This window comes from Centropristis striata, chromosome 7, assembly GCF_030273125.1.
Source record: "Centropristis striata isolate RG_2023a ecotype Rhode Island chromosome 7, C.striata_1.0, whole genome shotgun sequence".
Classification (NCBI taxonomy): Eukaryota; Metazoa; Chordata; class Actinopteri; order Perciformes; family Serranidae; genus Centropristis; species Centropristis striata.
This window is the reverse complement of record NC_081523.1, coordinates 23,991,975-24,018,218: the sequence shown is the minus strand read 5'-3', so window position 1 is coordinate 24,018,218 and position 26,244 is coordinate 23,991,975. Positions and strand designations below refer to the sequence as shown.

The 26,244-nt window shown below is 38.6% G+C and overlaps 1 protein-coding gene across 2 annotated transcripts in view; it reads right to left on the bottom strand.

Annotated features, from left to right (window-relative positions):
* The window catches only part of kcnip3b (Kv channel interacting protein 3b, calsenilin), a 47,068-nt gene that overhangs the window by 6,702 nt on the left and 14,122 nt on the right, over positions 1-26,244 (bottom strand). The window contains exon 1 of one of the 2 annotated variants that reach the window (XM_059337766.1): positions 11,594-11,883. The exons of the other annotated variant lie outside the window; for it this stretch is intronic. Coding sequence (XP_059193749.1) covers positions 11,594-11,699 — 106 coding nt within the window. The 5' untranslated portion in view covers positions 11,700-11,883. Of the gene's footprint in view, positions 1-11,593; positions 11,884-26,244 lie in introns of those variants that run through there. 2 annotated transcript variants of the gene reach the window in all.

The window sequence follows — 26,244 nt, the reverse complement described above, 5'->3', positions numbered from 1 at the left end:
ACTTTCTTGGGCTAAAGAGTTAAAAAAACAAAACAAGAGAAAGAGTATCATTTAATGGAATTTGCTGACAATAACAAATTACTAAATAATGAAGATTAAGATTAATAATCGTTTAATATCAGCCATATTCTTCATTTTTTTCCACAACAGCCTTTGAAATGATCCCAAAAAAAGTCTTTATTATTTACACCATTTGCAACTCACAACTATTTCTTCTGCTCTCCTGATTTAACATTTACAGACTTAAATCAAACTGTAACAAATATCTACAAGTGGATGACAGTAAAAGTAAGTTAACTCCAGCCTCCTCTCTTTATGCTGCTTCTCCTCTCCCAGGTTGTCTCACCGGTCTCAGTGATGTCGATCAGGCCCAGCAGGTGCATCAGTTTGAGGAACATGATCACCAGACAGACGATGCCGACCGTCTGGAGTCCCTCAGTCTCCCACCTCACACTCATCTTCCTCTCTTCTTCTATTTTACCCTCCACGGTCTCTCTCTTTTCTTTCCTCTATTACATGATCAAACTTATCCACCTTTTCCTCCGGTCCATCTGCCTCGCACAGTCTCTTGTCTCTTTCCCTTCCTGTCCCTGAAACAGTGTCACTCACTCATCACTCTTTATTTCTGTCACAGTTTTTCCCTGCAGTTTCTGTTACTCTATTAAGCTCTCCCCTTCTGCCGTTTTAAGTGAAAGCCGTTTTCTTCCCTTCCTGTGCTCCTCCTGCTCTAATGGATCATTCAGGTTGTTTTCCACAACTAAACTAAACGCAGGGTCTGATGGTCAAACTCCTTTATTTAAGTCACGTGAATCAGATTATTGGTGTAAAATTCCTCTAAAGAGAGCGAGAGATAAAGAAAAAAATCCCTTAAAAAATCTGGACTACATCGTTAATCCATGGGAAATCCAATCAGATAGAGAGGAAGCTCAGATACTCTCACATCACACAAGTAGGTTTGTTTTGGCACAAGCAAGCAGCTGTTTTGAGATTCCTCCAATGAATATTATTCCTTTAGTTGGTGAGAAAACTCAAATAAAAAACAACATCCAACAAGCTCCACTGACTGAAGCTCTGCAGCTTCCTCCTCTCTTCCCTCCCTCATCTCACATCTGATTTTCTGCTAATTAACCTGTGAACCCCTGAGGAACCAGCTGCAATGCTTCCACTTTCATCAAAATAACAAAATAAAAGACAGCAAGGTGCTGAAAACTGAAGCTTTAAGTGGACACAATTGAAAAGATTTGAATTAGTTTTTTTCTCTAAATGTGACACACACACACACACACACACACACACACACACACACACACACACACAGAACCAGAGACGGTGGGGAGAAAAGGTCAACAGGTGTCCTGAATCTCAATTTCCCAGTCAGCTCTGTGATCCACTTTCTAATTGTTCCTCTGTCTCTCCTGGGGTCCTTAACATAGATTTAATATTGTGTCACACACTCACACTCATGTAATAAATGCTCCCTCTAGTGGACACCAATCAAACAACAGGAACAGAGACACCGTGCAGCCACAAAAGTTTTAACAGGTAACTCCCAGAGACATGTTTATTTCTCTCTATATATACAATTGTAAAGGGACAGTTCACCCCAATATCAAAAACACACATTTCTTCTCTTACCTGTAGTGTTATTTATAAACCAAGTTTGTTGTGATGTGAGCTGCAAAGGGTTGGAGATGGATTATCTTGAGTAACCAGGTCATGATTTCTGGAAACAGACATTGCTTTCCAGTCTTTCAAATATATATATATATATATATATATATATATATATATATATATATATATATATATATTTGGCACTCTGATCACAAGCAAAGTGCCATATAGAACTTCCCTGATGAGTGTGAGTTAACCACTAATTACCCTATTAGCTCTGTAACACTGCAATTTTACCATTTCAGCTCAGCCATCTCCATATTTGTCTGTGATGACAGGTGAGAGCCGTGTGCAGCCAATCCCAGCTCGGACTCTGAATGTCAATCAAACTCTGTTGAGAGCCGTGTGGAGGCAATCCTGGCAATATCATGTACAGAACCTTTTAGGATCATAATTAGTGATGCATTAACGAGTACATCACTTCAATATTGCAGCTGGTAAATGTGAGATAATTTTAATGCCTTTATATACTGCTGGGCTAACCTATAAACATATATTATAACATATTTGTTGACTTATATTCTATATTAATAATCTAAACCTGTAACTAATAACTAAAACTGTCAAACAAATGATTTACAGTTAAAAGTATTGTTGTTTATATCCAAAGTAGCAGATTATAAGTATAAAAGTAGAATAAATGTTGAATACTCAAGCAAAGTACATCTAAATTGTACTCAAGTAAAATACTTGAGTAAATTTAGTTACATACCACGAGTGAGTGATATCTAAATGAGCAAACAAGTCACAAATAAACTAATGAAACATCCGCTCCTCATCTCTTTACAGTATATTGATGTTACTCCCCACTAAAATATCCCGCACGAGAGTCAAATGTGGGGTAAAAATACCAGATATTAGTATCAGAGAACCTCAGAATACATCTCTAAATACAAGGCTACCTCTGGCATCAGATGTCTTCCCAAAATAGGACCGAGTTGGACTGAACCCAAAATCGACATCAGAGCAGAGAGGATCGCTTTGTTTTAGATCAGATCATTAAACTGGATCTTTAACACACATGTGGACAAACACAACAAGTTCACACACGCAAACACACACACACACACACACACAGTGTGTGAATGTGTGCATTTTTAGCATCAAAGGCTCTTTTCTTGAGTGCTGATGATATGAATAATGCAACAAATAAGCTACCAGACTTGCCTGAGCTGGTGATTGATAAAAGACATCTAATGTGCTGTTGATGCTAAATGTGGAAAATCTGGGTTCACACAGAACCAAAGATATCTTCCCGACATGTTTTATTACATAAAAAATGAATCTGCTTGAACAAGTATTTATATTTTGAAAGAGTGCCTTTTTGTCTTGAAATGATAATTAATGGTACACATCTTAGAGCAGCAGGAAGCCACCACCAAAATGTTTTCTTAAGTGAAGAAGAAGAAAAAGTCGGAAGTCACTTTGACACAATGTGGCATTTTAAAGCAACATTGGATCACTCATTTAGTTTCAAAGGGGACATAGTGGTGCTCCAGGTAGTAGCCAAGATCTCAAAAATGTTGAATCCAAAACTGTCTGATCTAAAAATGGTCACACAGCAAAAATGAAATTGCAAAATGTTATTTATAATTCAATACATATTTAAGGTCAGTTAATAACGGTATTCAAGTATAAATGTTGTTTTTCTCTACAAAGGTGTATAAAGGTACAATATGTAATTATTTTATTGTATCACAAGCCCCTGCTAGGCGACAGCTGTGGCCAGAGGCATTATGTTTTCAGGTTGCCCTGCCCGGTGTTGTGAATGCATCTGAATCTCAGGAATTCAAGAAAGAGCTGATAAGATTTTGGAGGTCAAAGGTCAAGGTCACTGTGACTTTACAAAACATTTTTCATGCCATAACTTAAGAATTCATACGCTAGCTCTGACAAAATTCAACACAAATGTCAGGATCAAATGAGAGAGTGATGAAATCTTATATCGAAAAAGGTCAAAGGTCAACTTTGCTGTCATCTTAAAACTTTAACCCTTTCATAGTGAGTTTTCAGTTCATCAAAGTTAAATGGAACATATTGGTCACTAAAAAATGTCTTGTTCAGTGTTCAGCTGGCTTTTCTTCCTTAAACCAAGATGGCAACAGCCAAAATGCCTAACTCAAGACTTCAAGGCAGCAGTCAAGAACAAACCAAGGGATGTTGTCATCGTGACTATGGCCATTATTATTATACAGCCTGAGGTTTGGACAGACATGGACTGAAACTGCAACTTGGCTGCTACGCCAAGGTGTAGTCGCCACAAGGTTGTAGTTATTGTTCTTTTCCCCCAAAAAGTTCACATTTTAAGATATGTAGTGTAAGGATATCACGATCAGTCAAAAAAATGTCTGGATATACATGTAATTATAGAGAAAATTTAAACAATGAGTCAATTAATCACTACGATGATTGACAATTAATTGTCATCTATGATTGATAATCACTAAACTGTTCAAGTAATTTCCTGTCTGTTGATGGTTTCAGCTTGTTTAATGTGAGAAGCTGTCTGCTTTCCCTTGTCTTACATTATAAAATGACTAATTTGGGTGTCGGACTGTTTATCAGACAGAAAAAGTTATTTCAGCAGAAAGAATACATTTTGATGGGTGATGATTTTTCACTATTTTATATCGACCAAATCATTTATTCATGACAAGCAACCGCTCATATTCCCAGAAACATTTTTGAGGACATGTCCTCAGTGTCCTCAGTAAAGTATTGCCTCAAGCGACAGGTGAATCATTTGGCTGACCTTTAACATTCACTAGACAAGAAATGGCTGATGAATGATAGCAGAACTGAATCAGAACCACAGCGAGAGCCTTGGTAACAACCGTGATCACCACAAAGCTGATATTTAAAGCTGCGTCTGGAGTCTATTTCTAACGGAGGCCAATCAACAAAGAGCTCAACAGCTGGATTTGTGATTCCTTTCCCCCAATTTTCTTACAGGAAGACAGCTGAACTTTTTGAGGGAGACAAAATATGGAAAACATCTGCTGCCAAATAGATAAAAAGTTGCTGAGAAGTTGCTGAAGCAAATTGGATAATGATGCTGCAGTTGGTAAATGAGTCTCACTGGGAGGTGATGGTGTAATGAAGTGGCAGGAAACAGGACTGAAGACGCATGATGAGGATTTGGGAGGCTACTGAGGGATGGCCAGTGTCCTTCAGGGCCCTGGAGGAGTACTCCAGACTCCATATTTAGGCGGCCTCAGAGAAAGCCTGTTCGATACTGCATGTATAATTGATGTGAGGTAATGCTAAACCAGGGTGTAGGCCCTGCCACAGGAGGAGGAAGGGGGGAATTTAAGATTGGAGGGATTGAGAGGAGTTATAAATTATGAAAGGACATTACTGGTGTTTTTGTTGAATTTATTACTTATGATACCGAGCCATATGAAAAGCACTAATGTGCCGACTGGAGCCTTCCTGCTGTAATTGTCTTGGCACACTGACTGCAGGGCACTCTGACTGGCTGGCCTTCAGCCCAAAACTCTAATCAAAGAGAACAGCCCAGTTCAAAGAGCAGCGTCTGATGTCTCTTTTACTGTCCCAAATGTACACAATCTATTGGCCCGCCATGGCTTGATGGTACATCTCTTAGTAGGCAAAACAAAACATTAACCCATTAACCTTTTCCCACTACGATGCCAAACATAGATAGACCACAACTATAAAATCTATAACAAATGCATAAAAAAAGCAACACATAGTACTGGAGCTTTATTACTGTATAAAGTTGTTTAGTTTTATTTTATTCTACTTTATTACATAGTAGAAAGTTGTGGGAGGGGAGTGACGGAAGGACTGAGGTAAACAGTGCATTAAGTCATGATAAGGATCGTAAGAGGTTTAAATGGAGGTTGGAAAATTATTTTAAATAAACAGCAAACACATTTTATTTGAAGGTTTTGGCTATGGCATAGCACCACATGTGCGTATCTAAGTTTCTCCTCAGTCTACATTCTTTTTCTGTGTTTCACACTATTTTTTATATTTCACGTCATATCTACAGACATTTCTATACATTTATAATGGATATGTGATTACCTTACTGACTAGTAGACAAATTGTGTTAAGCAATGTCAACACAATATTTCAGTTACTTCAATTTCATGTGTAATGTCTCCTCTATAATGGATGTAAAAAAAGAAAAACGGTAGCAATAAAAATTTGGCTTCATAGATTCCTTGGCAACTCTTTTAATTTATTTTATTCATTATTATGTGCAGGGACAATGTGAAAGGTTAATTTTTAAATGTTGTCCCTTTGGCCAGATCTTAATATAACATTTTTATTACTCTTACATTGTATCTGTATTTTATGACTCACTTTTTTCTCTTAAGTGTGAAGCACTTTGTGATGTATGATGTAGACTGTGCAATATAAACACGATTTAGTTAAGTGTAGGATGCGTGGAATGTGTGGAAACGTGGAAAAATAATGACTTGGTCACAGTGGTTGAAGTACAGTGATCCTTTGTCTAAATATAAATATCAGTACTCCAATAAAATACTTACTTACGACCATAACAGTGCATATGAATTATCAACAAAATATGTAACATAACTGCAGAATGGCTCCTGTCTGAATGTGAATGAAAATATATCTATGCATTGTCATGTAAGCAACATGTTTATAGTTGGGTAGTTTAATCTGTAACAATACTATTTTAAGTCAAACATAGGAGAGGATACTGTATGTGGAAAAAGATGAAGGCTAATACTGTGTGGTCAGTTAGAGATGCTATGAGCATTTATTCAAACTCAGCAAAAAATATCCGCCAGCTTAACATAAACAAAATAAGACTCACAGATGATAATTACTGTTAGAAGTGTAAAAATGACAGAAACAAGTAATTAAAAGTTCTGGAGGAGCCAGTTCTTCCAGGTCTCTCCTATTAAAGGGATCATTTTACCTTGCAATGGCTTTAAAAGTAAAAAACAATCCAAACGATATGTTTTTTTAATCATGTGTCTATCAGATAATCCAAAGCTTTTTTTTATCTTAAAAAATAGAAGAAGAAACACTTGACTTTACAGTTTATCATCAAATAATTTCCCCCAAATGTTTCTATAAAGACATTTAATTTAAACAATATGCTCTATTTATCATTTAGAAGCAGAATGTAAACATTTAACAAATGGTTTAGAACACATAACAATGAAGTGGTAAGCATACATTTAAAAACAGCTGTGTATAACAAGATAATAATGTGTAATAAACCTTTAACTAAATGTTTATATACAAATGTTTAATATGGTATTAAAGGTGAAGTGGTGAGTCATCATAAGCACAGCCAGTAGAGGGGGCCTCAGGTGGGCCCTTACCTTCAAATGAGGACATGGGCTCCAAGATGCCAAACTGCTTGAGAACTGCCATGAAAAGGATGATGACTACGCCGATGGCAAACAGCTCCATGCCCTGGATCCCCATGACTCCAGGACAGGGGAAGCCCACTCAGGGCCAAGCCTGCACGAGAAGGCCTGGCCCCGGGAGGAGAGAGAAAGGAAGCCTGGGTCGGCTAACGCTGTGCCGGGCTCAGCAACAACAACAAGTGTTTTCAACAGAGGTTGGCCAAGACGTGACAGGAATCAGGTCTGGTTGGTGGGTGACTGCATGGGTTTGTTTCCAGGCCCAATAGACAGCATGAGAACCAGGCCAGCAGGCTGGACGAGGGCTGCTCTAATGTCAACACTGATGCTGAAGTGGAAAATATGTGGAAGCCGACATATATGGAAAACCTCCCTCTGTAGACCCATGAGGGAAAATGGGGGTTGTGTCAGGAGCCATTTATTACGGTGCATTAAAGGAGACGTTTAAAGTCACTTTCCAGACTTTCTTGTGCACTCAGAAGCTCAGACTGGCAATGACACAAGTTACTGCTCACTCTGTTAATCCAAACAGCTCTTATTAGTCCTCACGTCATAGCTTACACTCATGAATCACATCCTGGTTTTAGATGAAAATGTCTTTTGGGAAAAGTAATGCATTTAGTGTCCATTTAAATGATTTTGCTCCCATTAGGTGGGAGAGAATTCGGGTGAATACAGCTGACTTATTGAAATACAGACCATTAAATACCAAAGTCCTCTCATCGTCCATGCCATAAAACGGCAAAATAACATTAGCAATTATAAACAAATTAGCCCATTATTTGCACCGACCGCACGAGCAAACCAATGAAAACATACTGTAAATGCTCTTTATCTGCAAGCCGATGACGATCTGACTTTCAGCTCAAAGACAGAAAAGTAGGTAGAACGAAGCTGCACTGCCCAAATAATCAAAATAAGTGATGATGCATTTACTTATGCTGCCAAATAGAAACTTTTTTTGTCAGTAATCCTCCGCACAGACTCAATTTAACCGTAATGAGATACATTTAGGTTTAGCATTGCTGGCCTGTCAGTCCACTTCAGTGTTTGTCCAATTCCAGGTCCAGATATGGAAGAGTATGGCCCTGGAGAGAAGGCACTTAGAGCTGCACCAGCAGGGTCCAGAGAGGGAAATCCTTAGAAACTGAGAGGAGCTATGGGGAATAAAACCTCCTCCCCCGGTGTCTACCTCCTCCACACATACTTTTCCATCACTCCCCGCTTTCTGCAGCTTCCTCAATTTATCTGTTGCTGATTCTAGTTGCAACTTTTCCGGACTCACTTAGTCAGCGTTCGCTCCAGCTGAAGTGCCCTGTCCACTCTAAACCCTCCACCCATCCTGTCCTTCTTGTGGTCTCTCCTTACTTCACCGCACTCCTCCTTTTTCTCCGTCTGTCCATCTGATTCGCCTTTGCGCCCCGGAGCTTGCCGCCTCCTCCTCCTCCCTCCATCCCCTCTGTCATTCCATAACTTTGGCCAACCGCAGTCTTTCTCTCCTCCTCTGCTCGACTCCCTCTTTCCTGCTCCAAAGTGTCCCTCCTTTCTCCACCGCATCCACCTCTTCAGGGGCGGGTTAAGAAATATTCGAACAGTGGGGGCAGACTGTTGCACAGCTTTAAAGACGGGGGACACATTTGTAAAATTAGTTAAAAATTTCTTCAGACTCACATTTGGTTTTCAACAATAAGTAACTGTGCTATACTGAATACCAAATGAACAACTTTAAATATTCTAAAATGAAATTTCAATTACTAACTGCTATTTCTCACTCAAAAAGGCCCCCACCACAGATATTCTGAGACAATAACTTTGACACAGACATGTAAAATGTCCCCCAGTCCCTCCTACATAGGAAGACAGTTTTGAGTCTGTTTTTGCATCTCTTTGTGGTCCTTGTCTGTTTTGGCTTGGTTGTTTTGTATGTTTCGGTGTGCTTTTTGCGTCTTCATGGTTATTTTGCATCTCTTTGTGGTTGTTTTGTGTCTCTTTGTGGTACACTCTGTGTTTCTTAGTAGCTTTTTGTTGTCGTTTCACATCTCTTTGTCGTTGCTTTGTGCCTTTTGGTGGTCTTTGTGTGTCTCTCCATGGTCTTTTTCATCTCTTTAATGTTGTTTTTCCTCTTTTTTTGGTATTTCGCTGTAGTAAGTTAGCATGTCTTTTGCATCGTGCTTCTTATTTGCATCTAATTGTAGTTTTGCGTGTCTTTGTAGTCATGCGACTGACTTTCCTTCTGTCTCTGATGTGCACCAGGGCTGAGATTCCAGTTTGCAGACGAGTGCTGACGTCAGATTACCCAAGTACGTGTAGTGTTGGCACGTACACATACACACTGGCACACAGAGATCAAGTAGCAGAGATACCCAACCTTCCCACACATCAGCTTCTACTCTTACCTCTTTTCTCTGTGAAGAAGAACCCTGAATATTATAAATTTATTATTATATTATTCATGTCTCAAAATCTCAACAATTCCTTGATTATGTGCAACAGTTTGTCATTACGTGGAAAATATGATAAGAGTGTGTGAGTGATTATGAATGTGGTTTGTATGGTTAGCAAACCAGAAAAGGATAACTGATGACTCTGCACTTGCATCAACATAAGGAAGGGGAATGGAGGTGTGTGTGTGTTAATGCATTGACTTGGTTGGAGATAGGAGACACAGAGTGAAAGAGATCAATATCTTTGTGGTGAGGTGGTGGTGGTGGAGCTCCCCCCCCCTCTGCCTTTTCTGCTTCTTAGACCTTACTAAAAAAAATCAACATCAACCATCAATAATACAATTTGAATCTATTTTCAGTCTCTATACGGTAACTATTCTCTAGTATGAGAGATTCTGTGGTGTCTATCTGTACAGAGGCTGAAGGTCAAATTTACATTTCAGTTACCACTTTGTGAACGAGAGTGGATCAGGTGACCAGCATCCACACACACACACACACACACACACACACACACACTATGATGCTTTAGCTGTGTTTTTTTGGGTCCATTTATGTGCATTTAAGCTCTTGTATATCGATGTCAGTATGGTGAGCTCATGGGGTCTAGTATGTGTGTGCATGTGTGTGCGTCTGTGATTGTTTCTCTGTGCAGGCCATTAGGACACTAACAGGTTTTTAAAAGGTAGGCTTGGCGCAGGCTGCTGACACAACAGTCAGTAAAAAGGGAGAGAGGTTTAGACTGTTTCCTCTCAGTCTGACACATCAGCAAGATCACCTCAGACTTCACCACAGTCAGAGAGAAGAAGACACGCAAATGGCACTTAAACCAATGTAGAGGCATTTGTTCTCTTTTTAAATTGCAGCTGTATTATTCTACAGTGATACAATATTCTCACATATTCAAACATAGCTCATTATTGTTCAATCATGATTCACCTAAGTGATTCAACCTGCAGCCACAATATAACATAATGTTGATGTTTGTTGGTATTTTTTAGAGGTTTGAAAGTTGTGCATTTGAAACCTCAGTAAAAGTACTTCAATAGTATTAATGCTGTGTACTTAAAGCAGAAAAAGGATCAAAAGTAAAAAATACTTGATTACAGCTATTATATTTATAATTTTATTTTCTCTGTTCTACAGCATGTTTTGTAATAAAAATGAAAAAGTAAAATAACAACAAGAACAAAGTTACACCTGTCAGTTTTATATTATCATACAAATTATTGTATTTTATTACATAATTAGCCCATTATTACTAACATCATCCCCATCTTATTTCACACATATAGTCTGGGCCAGCTTGTTCTCTGCTAAATATTCAACCTAAAGTCTTGTGTTCTTACGGCTGCACCTTTCTATTAAACAGAAATATTCAAGATGTCGTGCAGATATCAAGCCTGATACAGTTTCTGGTATCTTTGGAAACCTTGGGATCTACTCTAGAATTAAAATATAGTTGGATTTTACCACCGCTCAGATAAACAGCATGAGAATGATTGATGAGCTACTTTATGTACGTTTGTGTAGTTTAAACAATAAAAAGAACCAATACTTACTTACTATATGTTTTTCCATATAGAATCTAAATCTGAAGTGTAACTTATAACACCACTTTCAAATATACAAAGTGTACAAAGTACAACATTTAAAATGTAGTGAAGAAAAGCCATATAAATGTCAATAAATCAAAAACAACACAAGTACATTGCACTTAAAGTACTGCTCTTCCAGGAATTATCTAAATAGAATATAAAAAGCAGTGTGTTTACAGTTAGTGGGAACAATGATCTCATCATTACTGAACAGAAAAACACAAACCCACAGATTTTTTAGAGCTGAACACACTGTTTGACTGTAAAGTGATTTCTAGGACGTTTAATGCAAACACTCTACAAAACTATTCATTTATCACCAAATGCACGACCAAACTCTAGGAAAAACAAGACTCCTGTGGATTACCGCTTTCGTTATAAGAAGGTAGAGTAAAAGAGAGAGAGAGAGAGACAAAGAGTGATGGAGTGGATGACTAGACAAAAGACTGACTGAAGAAACAGATGATCATGCGGAAGGTGAAACCGTACGAGTGCCTACCTGAGCGATGGTACCTGGCTGCACTGTGGCCGCAGTGAGAGAGGCAGCTGGGACGAGAGAGTCGCCTCCTGGCCTCCACAGAAAGAGCGGCCATGACAGCTCCCATAATGCTGCTGAACTACCACGACGGCGACGCTTACACTGTTAACAGGCTGCTCTGAAATACTTTGAATACCGCAGGAGTTCCCTGGATTAGAACAAAGTCTAACAAGACAAGATCCAGACTTTAAACGACTTTAATAGGCGTGAATGCTCGGTCATAGGGATCAATGCTAACAGGGTGCTTTAAATTGCTGAGTTTGAACTCTGGCTCTAAGAATCTCAACACAGAGTAAAGCTTGAAAGTCTGATGCTTGTTTGTCGACAATGGCAACTAACCTGGCTGTGTGGAAAAGGTGACAGGTGAGAGAGTTTTTGTGTGTGTGTGTGTGCGTGTGTGTGTGTGTGTGTGTGTGTGTGTGTGTGTGTGTGTGCACGTGCCTTTGTCAGAAGCCACATTTGAAAATCTGTTTGAGTTTGTGACACCACGTCACAGCGAGAAGAGAGAGATGAAAAAGGGGACGGGATCAAACATCACTGCTGAGCTTCTGACCTTTCACATCACACCCATCACACACCTCCACGTTTCTTTTTTAAATGTTCTGTCTGTCTGTCTCACCTCTTTCTTCTCGTCTGATCCGTCTACACGTGACTCTAACTCCTTGACACTGTCTCTCTCTCTTTATACAATTACTACACACTAGGCTCCGTTATCTCACAGCAGACAATCACAAGTGCAGCATGGGTGGGCAATATGGATAATTCCTCTGTTACAAAATTTATAATTTTAATACATTTATTTATTTTTTTATTTATGAGCGCCTTTCACATCACTCAAGGTCACCTTACAAACAGAGCAAAAAACACTAGATAAAAACAAAACACAATCAGCTACATAAAAACAAACAGCTACATAAAAACAACAAACAGAGCAAAAATTAGGATGGCAAGGTCTAAGTCATTTTATGTTTCAGGATTAGTTGTAAAATTTCTGGGAAATCTATTAAACATTCTTGTGAGTTTTCTTCTAAACAATGAAAGTAATGTTTACATTCTTCAGGAAGTCACTACTCCTGGCCAAGAAATCGTGAAAGGACCCAAAAACACAAGATATGGTGTGCTTAGTTAGCATCAGACTGAGTAAGGCTGTTTTCTCCTGTTTTCAGTCTTTGTGCTAAGCCACGCTAACTGCTTGCAGTTTTATATTTAGTGGAGATCTCGCTTATTTGAAACATATTTTTAAAACAGAATATAAAAATCTAATATTTTCGTTCAGATGTCTTCCTGGACTTGAGTTTTGTCACTGATGATAAAGTAGCTGTTTCCAGCTGTGTATTCACAGCTGGAAACAGTAGAAACATCTGGCACTTTGCAGCCACCATTTGAGATACACCCCATGCAACACAAAACAACCAAAACAACAACATCTACCACTACTGTGGAATTATAATGAAAGCAAGAATGCTTTTAGCTGTAACAATTTGGATCTGCATTACCCAGAAAGTGGCAATGAAAATGCCATTCGAGGTAATTGCAGTCTGTTTTCATTTTTCTCTGGAAGTGAGTCACAATACACTCACACTACGACAACACAGTATTTTGACGAGTGATTTGAGTCATGTCATGTAGTGTGGATTCACACACTTGGCATAAACAGACTCAAAGAGCTTCACAGACTTTCTTTGATTTCACTCTGAATCAGGCCAGAAATGAAGATAGAAAAGTGTACAAATGCTCAGGAAGGAGCAAAAATATACCGTCATATTCAATGAAAACAACATAAACAATGGTTTAATACCATCTTCTAAATCATGTTTAGGAAGATGAAAAAATGTATTAGAACAAAAAAAAACTTGAATGTCGAAGATTTGAATGTCAAACTTTAGAGGAATAGTTAATAATTTGGGAAATATTCACTATTTTCTAGCTTAGCTTAGCACAAAAACTGGAAACACCGAGCCTGGCTCTCTCAAAAAGTGACTTCTTAATCTAATTTATTAACACGTGTTATATCTGTAGTAAAGAGGGATTTTGTTGCCTTTAACTCCAGGCCAATTCCTTGTTTTCAGTCTTAATGCTAAGCTAAGCTAACCACTCACTTGCTGACCACTAACCACTTACTTTTGTTATCACTAGATAGATACGAGAGTGCTACTGATCTTGTCACCTGACTCTCTGGAAGAAAGCGAGTAAGCATATTTGCGAAAATATAGAACTTCTCCTTTAAGAAACCACTGAATTCTTGATTGCATTAATGTAAAAATATCTTTCCTTCGACCGCGGTCACTGGGAGATTCCCTGCACTGCAGTTTATGTTGAATGGAAGATAATGGAGTCTGTCTTTATTTCCCACATATCCTGTTTCTAATTACCACTGGTGGGTAGGTATTCACTTTTTAACAATCCACAACTTGCATTTACAGTAAATCCTCATGATGTGAATGGAGCATTTATTCCTGGACAAGTTGAGGAGACTCCGGAGGCGGGTCTGAGAGTTTCCCAGGAACGTTTGCAAAATCAATTTATTTATTTATATTTATTTTGTAATTTTAATGTGGGACTACAACTACTCTGCAGTTTTAGCAGAGTGTTGACAGATTTAACACTAAACCAATCAGCAAGTGTTTTGACAACATTCATCTTTTAAACTGAACAATTTCCTTTTTTTTTGAGCTTGATTGAACACTACAAACAAGCAGTAGGGCAGCAACTAACATTTATTTTCTCCATAGTGGGGCGGCATAGCTCAATATATAATACCAATTGTTCATTTTGTGATAAAAGCACCAAATTTGGCAGATGTGTTGATAAATATATTTGGAACAAAACTGGATATTGGGCCATCACAAATTCAGACCCTGGTTGTCGTGGCAGCCATTTTTTCAAAATGGCTAAAAGCAGTTGCTTAAACTTTCCTTTCCCATTGGACCCAGGTGCAACAATGGACATAATCTAGATCCTATAACCCTGAGAACCAAATAAAATCACACTTTTACAGACTTTTACAAAGTAATTGGTCATCTCATTATATTATAATATTATTATATTGTGCCGTGAATCAGTAAAAACTGTAATATTTTTTTGTGCATTTTTTGTCAAATGTTGGATGCTAGAGCAAATGTGGTACAGATTATTTTAGTGATTACTCACTTATATATGTGTTATTATATGTATGCACTTTATTTTGCATGTTTACAGACACCCCCAATAAATTTTAAGAGTTTCCAATTTGAGTATTAAAGGTACAGATCATCCGTGGGTACAGGGACGTTGAAACTATTCTGGGAGGGGGTGCTGTGAACCTCAGAGCCTCTAGGGGGGTCAAATTCTTTGGTCATTTTAAAGTGAAATGCATCATTCTGATGCACTTTGAAAGAAAAAATAAGAGGTCATACGATCATAAATTATCTAATAATACTAGACTGTAAACACCTGCTGAACGTATGACAAGGATAACGAATGAAAAGTGTTTATTTCATATTTATTTATTTATCTGAACCAAAAAATGATAGTGTACTAAATTGTTTACAAACAAAGGTGACCAAATCAAACTGCACAAGATTTTTCAGCAACTGAGTCAGCAATTGTATTGCCTATTTGATAGGACCTTTAACGTTACAGTCGCTGACGAAAACAAAGCCTTTCAGTAGTTCTGAACTGTATTAAAGCCACTGCCACCCTTTGAACCAGGTGGTCTTGCAGAAGCCAGTGAAGCTCTCCCTGGTGAATTTTCAGGCAGGGAATGCGTAATTTGATGGACACTGCAACTGCCTTTTGATTAGCCTCAGGAAGGAAGGAGAGGAACGTAGTAGGCCTACTACAGAATAGGTCTATCTGCTGCGACCCCTGTAGCTGTCGGCCTACTGGCACAGATCTATGAGGTACTGCTGGTGCCGTTGTCAAAGTGAAGTTTATGCATCTTTCTCTCTCTCTCTCTCTCTCTCTCTCTCTCTCTCTCTCTCTCTCTCTCTCTCTCTCTCTCTATCTCTCTCTCTCTCTCTCTCCGGCGCTAACCAGCTCAGGGGAGTTTGGAAAAGAAATCACAAATCCACTTTGGGGGGGATCACTGAACAGCTAGCCTAATATGTTCCCACTTGCTAGCAAACATGGTCGACCTCACAATCTACGCACACATCAACAGTCCAGCCACATGCAACAGTTTTGACAATAATACATTGATTAAGCTCAGAAAAACATGTTTTTATATATTCAATTATTATTATTTTAATTGTGGTGAAAACTGGGACATGGTATATTCATATATTTATCTTTATTTATCCTCTATATCACTGCGATGTAAGCTCTCTTTTACAGTAATGTTAAAAAGCACAATTTCAACCGTTTCCCCGTTGAGCAGGGGGCGTCCCTCTCTACCTTTAAAAAACTCCTGAAGACCCAGCTCTTCAGAGAGCTTCTTCTCTCCTAGCACCACACGACAACTCTACTCCTTAAAGTATCGTCACTAGCACTTGTTGCTGCACTAATGGGTCTTATCACACTATACCTTGATTGTTTCCCTTTTCTGCAAGTCGCTTTGTATAAAAGCGTCTGCTAAATGACTAATTGTGAATGTAATTTGGTATTGAATGCTGAGAGCAGGGAGATTTTAGTATTACACTGTTGTTTTCAAATGACTTAAGTATCATAGTTAATGGTGTCACTACATTTACTGCAGCTATGTAACATAGCCTATGTTAATACGCAACTGTACTTGCAAGTGCTACAGTTAAAACCGCTTTAAGTTCCCGCCCCATTGTATAGACAATTGGAGGAACAGTAAATGCCACATTAAAGTGGTGTACATCATCTGAAAACTGTAAACCTGAAGATTAATTCGAGATGCAGCCTAGCACTGTGAATCTAATAAACCTATTAAGGTTTATCCGGGTTAAGAAAATAACATTTTTTCTTTCTGAAGGTGAAGTCTGAGGTCCATGCTCAACTATGTTCCACAAGTTGATACCATTTGTTACATAAATTTGTTGCTGAATTAGGCATTTCTCAAATATCAAAAATGTATAAAAATGATCAAAACCCCTCCAGAATATTACATCAATATACCTAGACTTTTGTAACAACATAGAAAAATCCATGCTGTGATTTGTCTTAAAAAACCTTAGTCATTTTGGAGATTTAGTCATTTCATTTCATGACTGGATAGCAAGCACTTCTGCTCTTAGTAGTGCTTAGAAACCATCAGCCCCATGGCAACCAGGGTCTGAATTTGCGATGGCCCAATAACTAGTTTTGTTCCAAATGTACAGTTGCAAGAAAAGTTAATTTGGCATTAATTTGTCATAAAATGTGATCTGATATGCATTTAAGTCTTGATTATGGACACAACCTACTTATCCTCATACCATGCAAACAATTATAATATTCCATGTTTTATTGAATATATATATGAGACACTCTTAATGCTAGTAGAAAAAGTGAGCCCTTTTGCTAATGACTCCATTAAGAGCTGATTGGAGTCAAGAGTTAGCAAACTTGAAGTCCTAATAATAAAATGAGATTTGAGTGAGGTGTAGAGATACTTTGACATATAAAAAACACTCAAACATTTGAGTTTGCTATTCACAAGAAGCATCTGCCCATGTGAACCATGCCTCGCAAAAAAGAGATCTCTCCGAAGACCTGCAATCAAGAATTGTTTATTGCATCAGACTGTAACGGGTTACAAAGTAACCTCAAGACTTTAGGTATTCACCAGTCCACAGTTGGACAAATGGTCCACAAATAGAGACGATTTAGTACTGTGGCTACTCTTCCTAGAAGTGGGCGCCACCCAAGTTCACTCCAAAGGCACAACGCAGAAAGCTCAGTGAGGTAAAAAAGAATTCCAGAGTAACAAGTAAAGACTTGAAGGAATAATTGGAACTGATTAACATCTCTAGTCATGGGTCTGCCTCACAAGCACACCAGACATCCTAAGAATATGGCTGAACTGAAGCAGTTCTGTCAGGAAGAATGGTCTGAAATTCCTCCTGAACGTTGTCATGTCTGATCAGCAGCTATCAGAAGCGTTTGGTTGAGGTTATTGCTGCCAAAGGAGGTTCAACCAGTTATTAAATCAAGGGTTCACTTACTTTTTGACATATAATTGTTTGCATGGTATTAGGTTAAGCATGTTGTGTTTGTCTATACTAGACTTAGATGCAGATCAGGTCACATCTTATGACAAATTAATGCAGAAAACCGGGTAATTTCAAAGAGTTCACATACTTTTTCTTGCAACTGTATCTATCAACACATCTGCCAAATGTTGTGCTTTTATCACAAAATGAATATTTTTTTGATATATTAAACATAATTCTGAAAGCCCTTCACGGTGCTGTGATTAACCTAGAGGTCACAGTAGCCTATTTTATACAGTGAGGTCAAGATTCAAGAAATTCTCTCATGGGCTCTTATGAGGACTGACATCATCCGACATGAATTAAAGTAAGCTCATTGAAACCACAAGGGTCTCAGCTTTCCAGTGATAGCTAATTTATGTAATTTAAAGTTTAGGGAGCCCAGTATGCACAAATATTCAAAGACAGTGAGCAAAAAAGAAAATGTTAATGCATGAGAAAAACATTGTGGTTTTTGCCTTAAACTGCATGTTATCAACATAAAGTAGGCCCCTCTTTATGTCTGTACAGAGGAGACTTGTGGGAATCCATAGAGCCCATTTCATTCAGACATCATGATGTCAGAGGTCAAACGACCGCTCTGAAAATCGTCATGCCAAATTGCCTAGCAAAAAAAATAGCCTCACTTTCTACCGTATTATGTCAACTTCCCGATGTGATATCCTGGCAAGCTTTTTACCAATGGATTCCTTAGATCTTCTAGTTTCATAAGATAGATTTGAAAATTAAATCCGCTACAGCCCTGTCAGCCCGCCAGCTGGCCGATGAACCCCATCTACCGCAGGCGGATCATCAGAATGCCAAGGGGTTCCATTCATTACTGTAACATGAGGCAATCTCAACATTTTGTTGCATTTTCTTTAATTTGTTATTCTTTTACATTGTCAAAAAACATATTTTCACTTGAATTTTTATGTCATTAATATTTGTGGTGTTGTAAACAAGTAAACAGCAGCTTGGAGGCGGCCCAGGTTCTATCTGCTTGTAACAGCCAGCCACCATTTTGGAAAATTACCGGCCATGGTCGTCAGAATGCAAATATGCGATGGCCCAATATCCAGTCTTTTTCTAAATATATTAAGCTATATATGTACCAAATTTCATGCTTTTATCAAAAAAATTAACAATAGGTTAGCTATGCCCCACTATAATCAGTTAATTGTTTTATCTTTAATAAGTGTAAAAAATATTACATTATAAAAAATGGCCAAGATAATGTCCAAGAGCTGAATGTAATGTATTTAAACTGCTTTTTCAGATTGGACGAACAGTTAAGAACCAGAAAAATTTTCCTGGCTGCCATGCAACTCCCCCTCTGACCACCAGAGGTCACTGGACACCACCAACACACAGCAGGGCAGAGCAGCAGCTCACATCCATCCAGTAACACAACCAGAGAGGAAAGACAAGGAGATGAAACATGAGAGAATGGATCAAATTATTCTGACTATGCCAAGATTGTATATGAGCTTACTCAGCTGCGGTCTGGTTTGTCACATCATCAGTTTCTGTGTTACACAGGGAAGTGATTAATCAAACAACCGATACATGGATAAAACAAGAAGCAACAAAGAAATATAATATGAGAAGACTGCAGCATGAGCCTGGCTTATTCTCTGTAAATACATACCATGTAATCATGCATGTAAGTGAATATCTGCATTCTGAGTGTATGCATTTCATTTTCAGAGCCAGCTGATCACACAGTGAGCCTGCAGGAGTCTAAACACACTGTGGAGCTCATTATACCCTCCATGTCTTTTTAATGCTCACATCTTCCCTAACAACCTGCTCCAGACAGTGAAGATGAAAACTTTTCTTCACGCTCTCCAAACTCAGTAAACAACACTATAGATATTTAATTTGCCGTGTGGCCTCTTCACTAAAACTTTCAACAAGCGCCGCAGTAATATAACACTGGTCATTAGGGGAAAAGATGGCAGCTCGTTCAGGCTTCCCACTCCTGCTATCTCTGCCCTTTAACAGCTTGATATGTTCCAATTAAAACCAAACCCAGTCTCACTTCCATATGGGATAATCTCCTTTTCATAAAACCACCTCAGCCTGACAGGTTCAAAGCCAACCGTAGCTGTGTAATTAAAACAGGGGCTTCTTCATCAAAGCTTATTTTTCTCCTCTCCCTCCCTTTGCCCTGGTTCTTGCTTTATTCCTCTCATTTCTCTTCATCCAACACCCTAATATCTCTCTTCTTCTCCCTCTATCATACGCTAAAGGTAGAATTAGGGTTAGGTAATAGATCAGTGGTGACCTGAACCTCTACCTGAGCACGACTCCATTATTGAGATTCAAACTGGGAGAGTACGATGAAGAGAGGCGAGAGAAAAAGGGCTTTTTTTTCATCTACAGAGAACATTCATCATCAAGTCCTGTCCGTGAAGAGGACTTTTGAACACAGCACCCCGAGGTGTCACCTGTCTGCACAAACTTTAGGAGAATCTGGGACAGAGGGAACAGCAGGGGAGAACAGACAGAATGACATGATCAACATTTAAAAAAAGAAAATCAAGAGAGAGAAGATACTGAGTGCTGATTCAGCCGGTGGTGGGTTGATGAGGCGACTTGTTCGTTTGGACAAAAGGGCGCAGGAGGAGGACCGAGGATAGACTTACATCGAATCAATGATGAACGGAAGGACGTGCAGAGTAACTCAAGGACAGACTGGGAAAAAGATGAACAGAAAAGTACTGAAACTACAAATCTTACTTGCCACTGATAAAGAACGTCTTGAATATAAATGCAAGCTAAAAAAAAAGTCAAGGAGCACTGTTTCCTTGAAGTACAAAAATGTAAAGTCGACATAAAAATGGCTACATGATTAAAAAGACCAACGCGTGCCGACTGCACACTGATCTCCAATAGGGTCAAACGTCCAGAAGGATTAAGAGTACACTTTAATCACACACATGGGTTAAATTAAAAGAGAATGTTAATATTAATACATCAATGAAAGAAACATTTTACAAGTTAAACAGTGATGAAGTCCAGTTGTTCCCATTGGGGATCCACTGATACAGATACCGGGGCTTTTTTATGTAGTACCAATCTGATACCAGTGTTTAATTAATTAGCTGAAGGTCTGACTGCGTGGAAGTGATTGAGATGATTTTTTGTGTCTTAGGAAATATCAGGCTGGACCCTAAAAATTACTTTTTCTACTTTATTAAGAAAAAAAAGGGACAAATAAATGCATCGATATTTTTCAGAATTATTTGTTTATTAAAAACCAGCATCTTGGTAAAAAATATTCAAAATTTACAAAAAATATATAATTCAAGTGTTAATTAAATGCAACTACCAATTGATCAAAATATATAAAGTAATTAAAATTCCAGTATATAAACATCAGACTAATTGAATCGATGAAACGTATTGTCATGACACCTGAGGGCCCCTCTCAAGGGGCAAATGATAATTGTGAGTGTTTGTGAGATGATTAACGAGGTATTTCTGTTATACTGCAAACAACTCATACACATGTGAAATGTGACAATGAGCCTGACCTACACAAATCTTTTTTTTTCGAAGTTCCTGTAACTATCCAATACATGTAGTGTAAATATGTATTATTTATGTCCCTCTGACATGTAATGGAGTTGAAGTAGAAAGTAGCAAGTCCAAGTACCCAAGAAATTGGACTAAAATACAATAGTTGAGTAAATGTACTAAACTACTTTCCACCACTGATTCAACATTCAATAACTGAACACTTTGTCAAATATATTGAAATAGTAATGAAAACATATAAACATAGGCCTACAGGTTTTCTTGGAACCAAATACAACCAGTACATGAACCCTATCTTGTTTCTATCAATGCCAGCTATTTAACTTTGGTTTAAAGAAGCAGAAAGAACAACCAGAAGCAGGAATACCTTGAACTAGTGTCCCAGTGATGAAGCCAAAGAAGCAGCGCAGCAGCTTGGTGATCTCCTTTTCACACTCTGCCTTGCAAGCATTCATCCTCTAAACTTTGACCACCAGCACCAAAGGCAGTAAACAATAGAAAAACTGTGAAATACAGGGGTCTTGTGGGACAAAACCAGAAGCAGAAGATGCTCTGTGTTCAATCACTAAGCTGGACAAACTTTAAAGTGCACACTCAAAAACGTGCAGAAGAAAGTAGTCCCCCAGAGGATGTTTCCTTGGTCTGTTTCCCTTGAGATAACACAAAGCTCCTTTTTTAAACTGGTGTCCCAGTTTACAGGTGATATTCACTCCCTCCTCCTCCGCCTCGTCTTCTTCTCTTCTCTTTCACTTGTTCCTCTCCTCCACCCTTGTCACCTCAGGAGGAGGAAGAGGAGGAGGAGGAGGAGGTGAACTGAATCGCATGATGCTGGGTCCGTCCTGAAGCTCCGGTCGCTGTCGTTTCATATGACCGACTCTGACAAACCACAACACAACACTGACACCTGTTAAAGCTCCTCCTGTTTCAGCCTTCATTAGCTCTGCATGGTCAGCGGGACAACTTCGACCAACTTTCTCTGACAGACACAAGTCATAGGGAGAGGAGAAGAAGAAGCTGGTGCAGAAATACTTGACAGTTCAGTGACGATACCCAATCTCTCTTCCCTCCCTCCCTCCTTTGTCTCTCCTTCATATCTAATCCGACTCACATTACACTTTTCATATTACAGTCATTCATATTATTCCTCTTTGTCTCTCAGTTTTCCCCATATGGCCTCATTATCTCACTCTATGGTGTGGGAGCTGCTTTCAATTCAGAGTTTAAACCTAGTACTGAGTTTAATTTCTTACTATCAAATAATAAAAACTTACTTATCTATGAAGAACAGATAGTATAAGAGTTGTGTGTTTAGGGCTAAGGGAAATCATGAGTGTTGAAACAATCAGTTATTAATCAGTTAAGTTAAGTCAAACAATTTTTTTTCTCCATGTAAGTAGTTAATTATGTTTTTAGTGCATTTTGTCTACTTAAATGCTGGTCTGAATTCTGTTTCACTGGCAGGAACATATTTCTGGTGGACGGATTCAAAAGCCCTTTTACTTTCTTCTCCCTAAGAACACATTGGGGGCATGCTGGGGTTAGGGTGCTGACCATAAACCGCTACATTCCCAGTTTGAGTCGGACCATGGATATCACTTTGTTTCATGTCATGCCCCATCTTTCTCTTCCAGCATTTCCTTTCATCTTCTGTCTATCACTGTCCAATAATAGTCTTACATGGCAGCAAAACAATATGAAAAAACAAACAACTGTAAATAATAATAATAATAATAATAATCAGAATTATCCTAAAAAAACCCACAATGGGTCATTTGTATATTACCGAAAAGTAAAATCATCCAGTCATTAAAACTCAAAAACATAGGATACACATAACTTCATGAGCTCTCAGCTTTGTACAAGAATAAATCAATTTACTGGAAAGATAACCGACCCATTACCTGGTTAAAAATTATTATTATTATTATTTGCACAGCACATCAGAAAAACCATATGGCCAGAGTGTTATCAACAGCAGCATCCTCTCTGCCAATTTTACTCTCCACACCTCTCAGCTATAGTGCTTCATGTGCAGCACTCCATCAAACCCTGTCTCCACCTCTCCATGTCTAAACTGAACCACAGCCAGAGCTTCAGCACCAGCACCAGCACCCCACCTCTCTCTGATTCACATCTCCATCTCTGCACTGCTATTTTTAGCAGCTGGCCATTACCGAGGTGAGGGGCTTGCCCACCGATAATACTGAATCTCTGCACCGCTGAGATGAAATAGATCCCATCACAGCCTGCTTTTATTTCTCTCTCTGTAACGGCTGTGTTGTCGTTTTTTTACTCACTGTGCTCCTGTTTCACACTAAGAGCTCTTTCAATGATTTTGCAACCAAAGACAGAAAAAAACACCTGAAGAATCATAATCTGTTAAAGACCGATTAGGTGCTGCTGTTGAAACTACATTTGCAGCTAAGAAAAGCCTCCTAATGCCACCACCAACACCCAGTGGAGGAATATAAGTACTTCACGTACTGTATTTAATTAAAAGTACAAATATAAGGTATTCTCATATTGTTGAGTATTTCCATTATGTGGAACTTTCTAATTCTACTCCACAACATCTCAAAGGTAAATATTGTACTTTTTACTCCACTACATTTGTCTGACAGCTTTAGTTACTTTTTAGATTACAATTCTTCATCCACTTCTTGTCCAGTGAAAACCATGTAGCTTCAAATTTGACCATTTTGAATGTTTGTGGTGAACTGAAGGATAAGGTGTTCCTTTAATTGTTGTGAAAATTCTCTAACTTCTTAAGCTAAATATTAAAGAAACCCTCTTGGATCAGATGGGAAATGCACCACAAAGCTGAAAATTCTCAAAGCTGTTTTTCTACAAATATAGTAATAATATACATCATATATATATATATATATGTATATATATATATATATATATATATACATATATATATATATATCGTATAATCTTATACAATGTGATGCTTTGCTGTAGATTAAAGGAGTTAGAATAGCCCAAGCATTAAGATCTCCAGCAGTAAAATGCAACATACACATTAATGCAGCAGTAAAAGTGATTGAAAGACACCAGATTTAATAGTAAAACTCTACTAGGCTACATTTTGCTGGGTAATGAGTACCATAAGTCCAAAAATGTACATTTTTTCTGATAGTAGGGTTTTGATGGAGGATTTTAACTTGCAGTTAAGTATTTAGCCAAGGGAATACTTACTCCACCGCTGCTAACACTTGATTAATGTTACTCTGGTGTAAAAGGACATTGTTGGAAATGTTCAGGAAACAAAATTTCCTCATAAAGTGAAGACAGTAATCACGTTTATTCAAAACAAGCCTGGATCAACAACACCTAAACTTTCTGCCAAAACATTTTCTCACTATGATTTCCAGCCTGCAGAAATATTTCAAGATATCAAAAAGTCCTTCAAACATAAAAAAATTTAAACAGTCATCTCTTGGTGCCACTTGGGGACGCCAAAGTGCAAAGTTTTCTGTTGAAGCTGTGAGGAAAAACCTGACGGCACTTAGTGAAGTGCTGATGGAGCCATGGGAGGAAGAGGAGAGGAGACACCTACCTGATACAAAGTGTGTGTGTGCGTGTGTGTGTGTGTGTGTGTGTGTGATAAACAGGATTGCGTGATAAGCCACAAGGGCAGGTCTGATACGACTGGATCTCGCTCTCACATTTCAGTGACCTGCTAGAGTACCATTACATGGATCATGAGGCTGGGACGGCCTCAGACCTTAAAGATGGGTCACAATCACACACTCATTTGGTTTTAATTAAAACTCTCTGGAGCCTGAGGTAATGTTTGTTTTTTAATGAATCTGCCCTTTATTTAAACCCTGAAAACTGTTTATAGATCCAAACAAGGCATTTGTTCTTCTGTTTTTATTTATTTATTTATTTGAAACAAAAATCAGCTTCAAGGAGGTTACGGGGAGAATACAGAAGGTAGGACATATAAACATGAGGTAATGAAGGCAAGAAAGACGCAGGGGAGGACAGGAGGAAGGTGTGGAAGAAACAAGGCGTTAGTGGAGGGAAAGCAGAGGAGGGAATGGAGAGGAAAAAGTAGCGAAGGTGAAAAGTTGGTTGTGAGGAAAGGAGAGAGGCAGTGAAGGTAGTGAAGCAGATGAGAGGAGGCATAGATGAGCAGAAAGTTGGTGGAAAGAAGAAGGAGACATCTAGGAAAGGCAGAAACAAGTATGGGAGGATACAAGTAGGTACCCAGGACAGGAAACGTATGGTATAGATGAATAGGAAGGTGTAGAAAAGGAGACAAGCAGGTGATGAAGAGAAGAAAGAGGCAGAAAGGGAGGCATGGAAGGAGAAGAAGAATAGGGAAGGACACAAGGAGGTTATGAAGGACAATCAGGCAGCAAGAAAGAATAGGAAAGAAAACAAGGAAGCAGAAAAGTAGATAAGGAAAGACACCCAAAAGGATTAAAGATAAAGTAAGTAAAAAAAAGAGAGCAGGCATAGATGGACAGAAAGAAGTTAAAAAGAAGAAGTAAGGGAGGGCACAAAGTGTTGAACAAAAATGAGAAGGGAAGGACAGGGAGCACCAAGGAAGAAAAAAAGGAGTTAGTAAAGGACAGGAGGAAGAAGGAAAGGGAAGCTTTAAAAACACTTAAAACTATAAAAGCTGATTTGTGTCATAAGTGAGAACTCATTATAAAGTTAAGAGAGGCGGCAGAAATAAAAGTCAGTAATAAGTGCAACCTCTGTGGACTGAACTGCGACTTTAACAGCATGTAACAACTGTGAGGGCTTTGAAGATTTAGCTACACTTTCATTTTAAAACACTTCATACAGCTCTCCTCAGGCAAGAGATTAACTGTGCACGATTACAGCTGGACCACTTGGTGGAGCACTGAGACTAAGGCCACGAGCAAACAGGGACTGGAGCGTCTCTTTATGGTATTCTTGTGCCTCTTTGTGGTTGCTCTGCCTCCT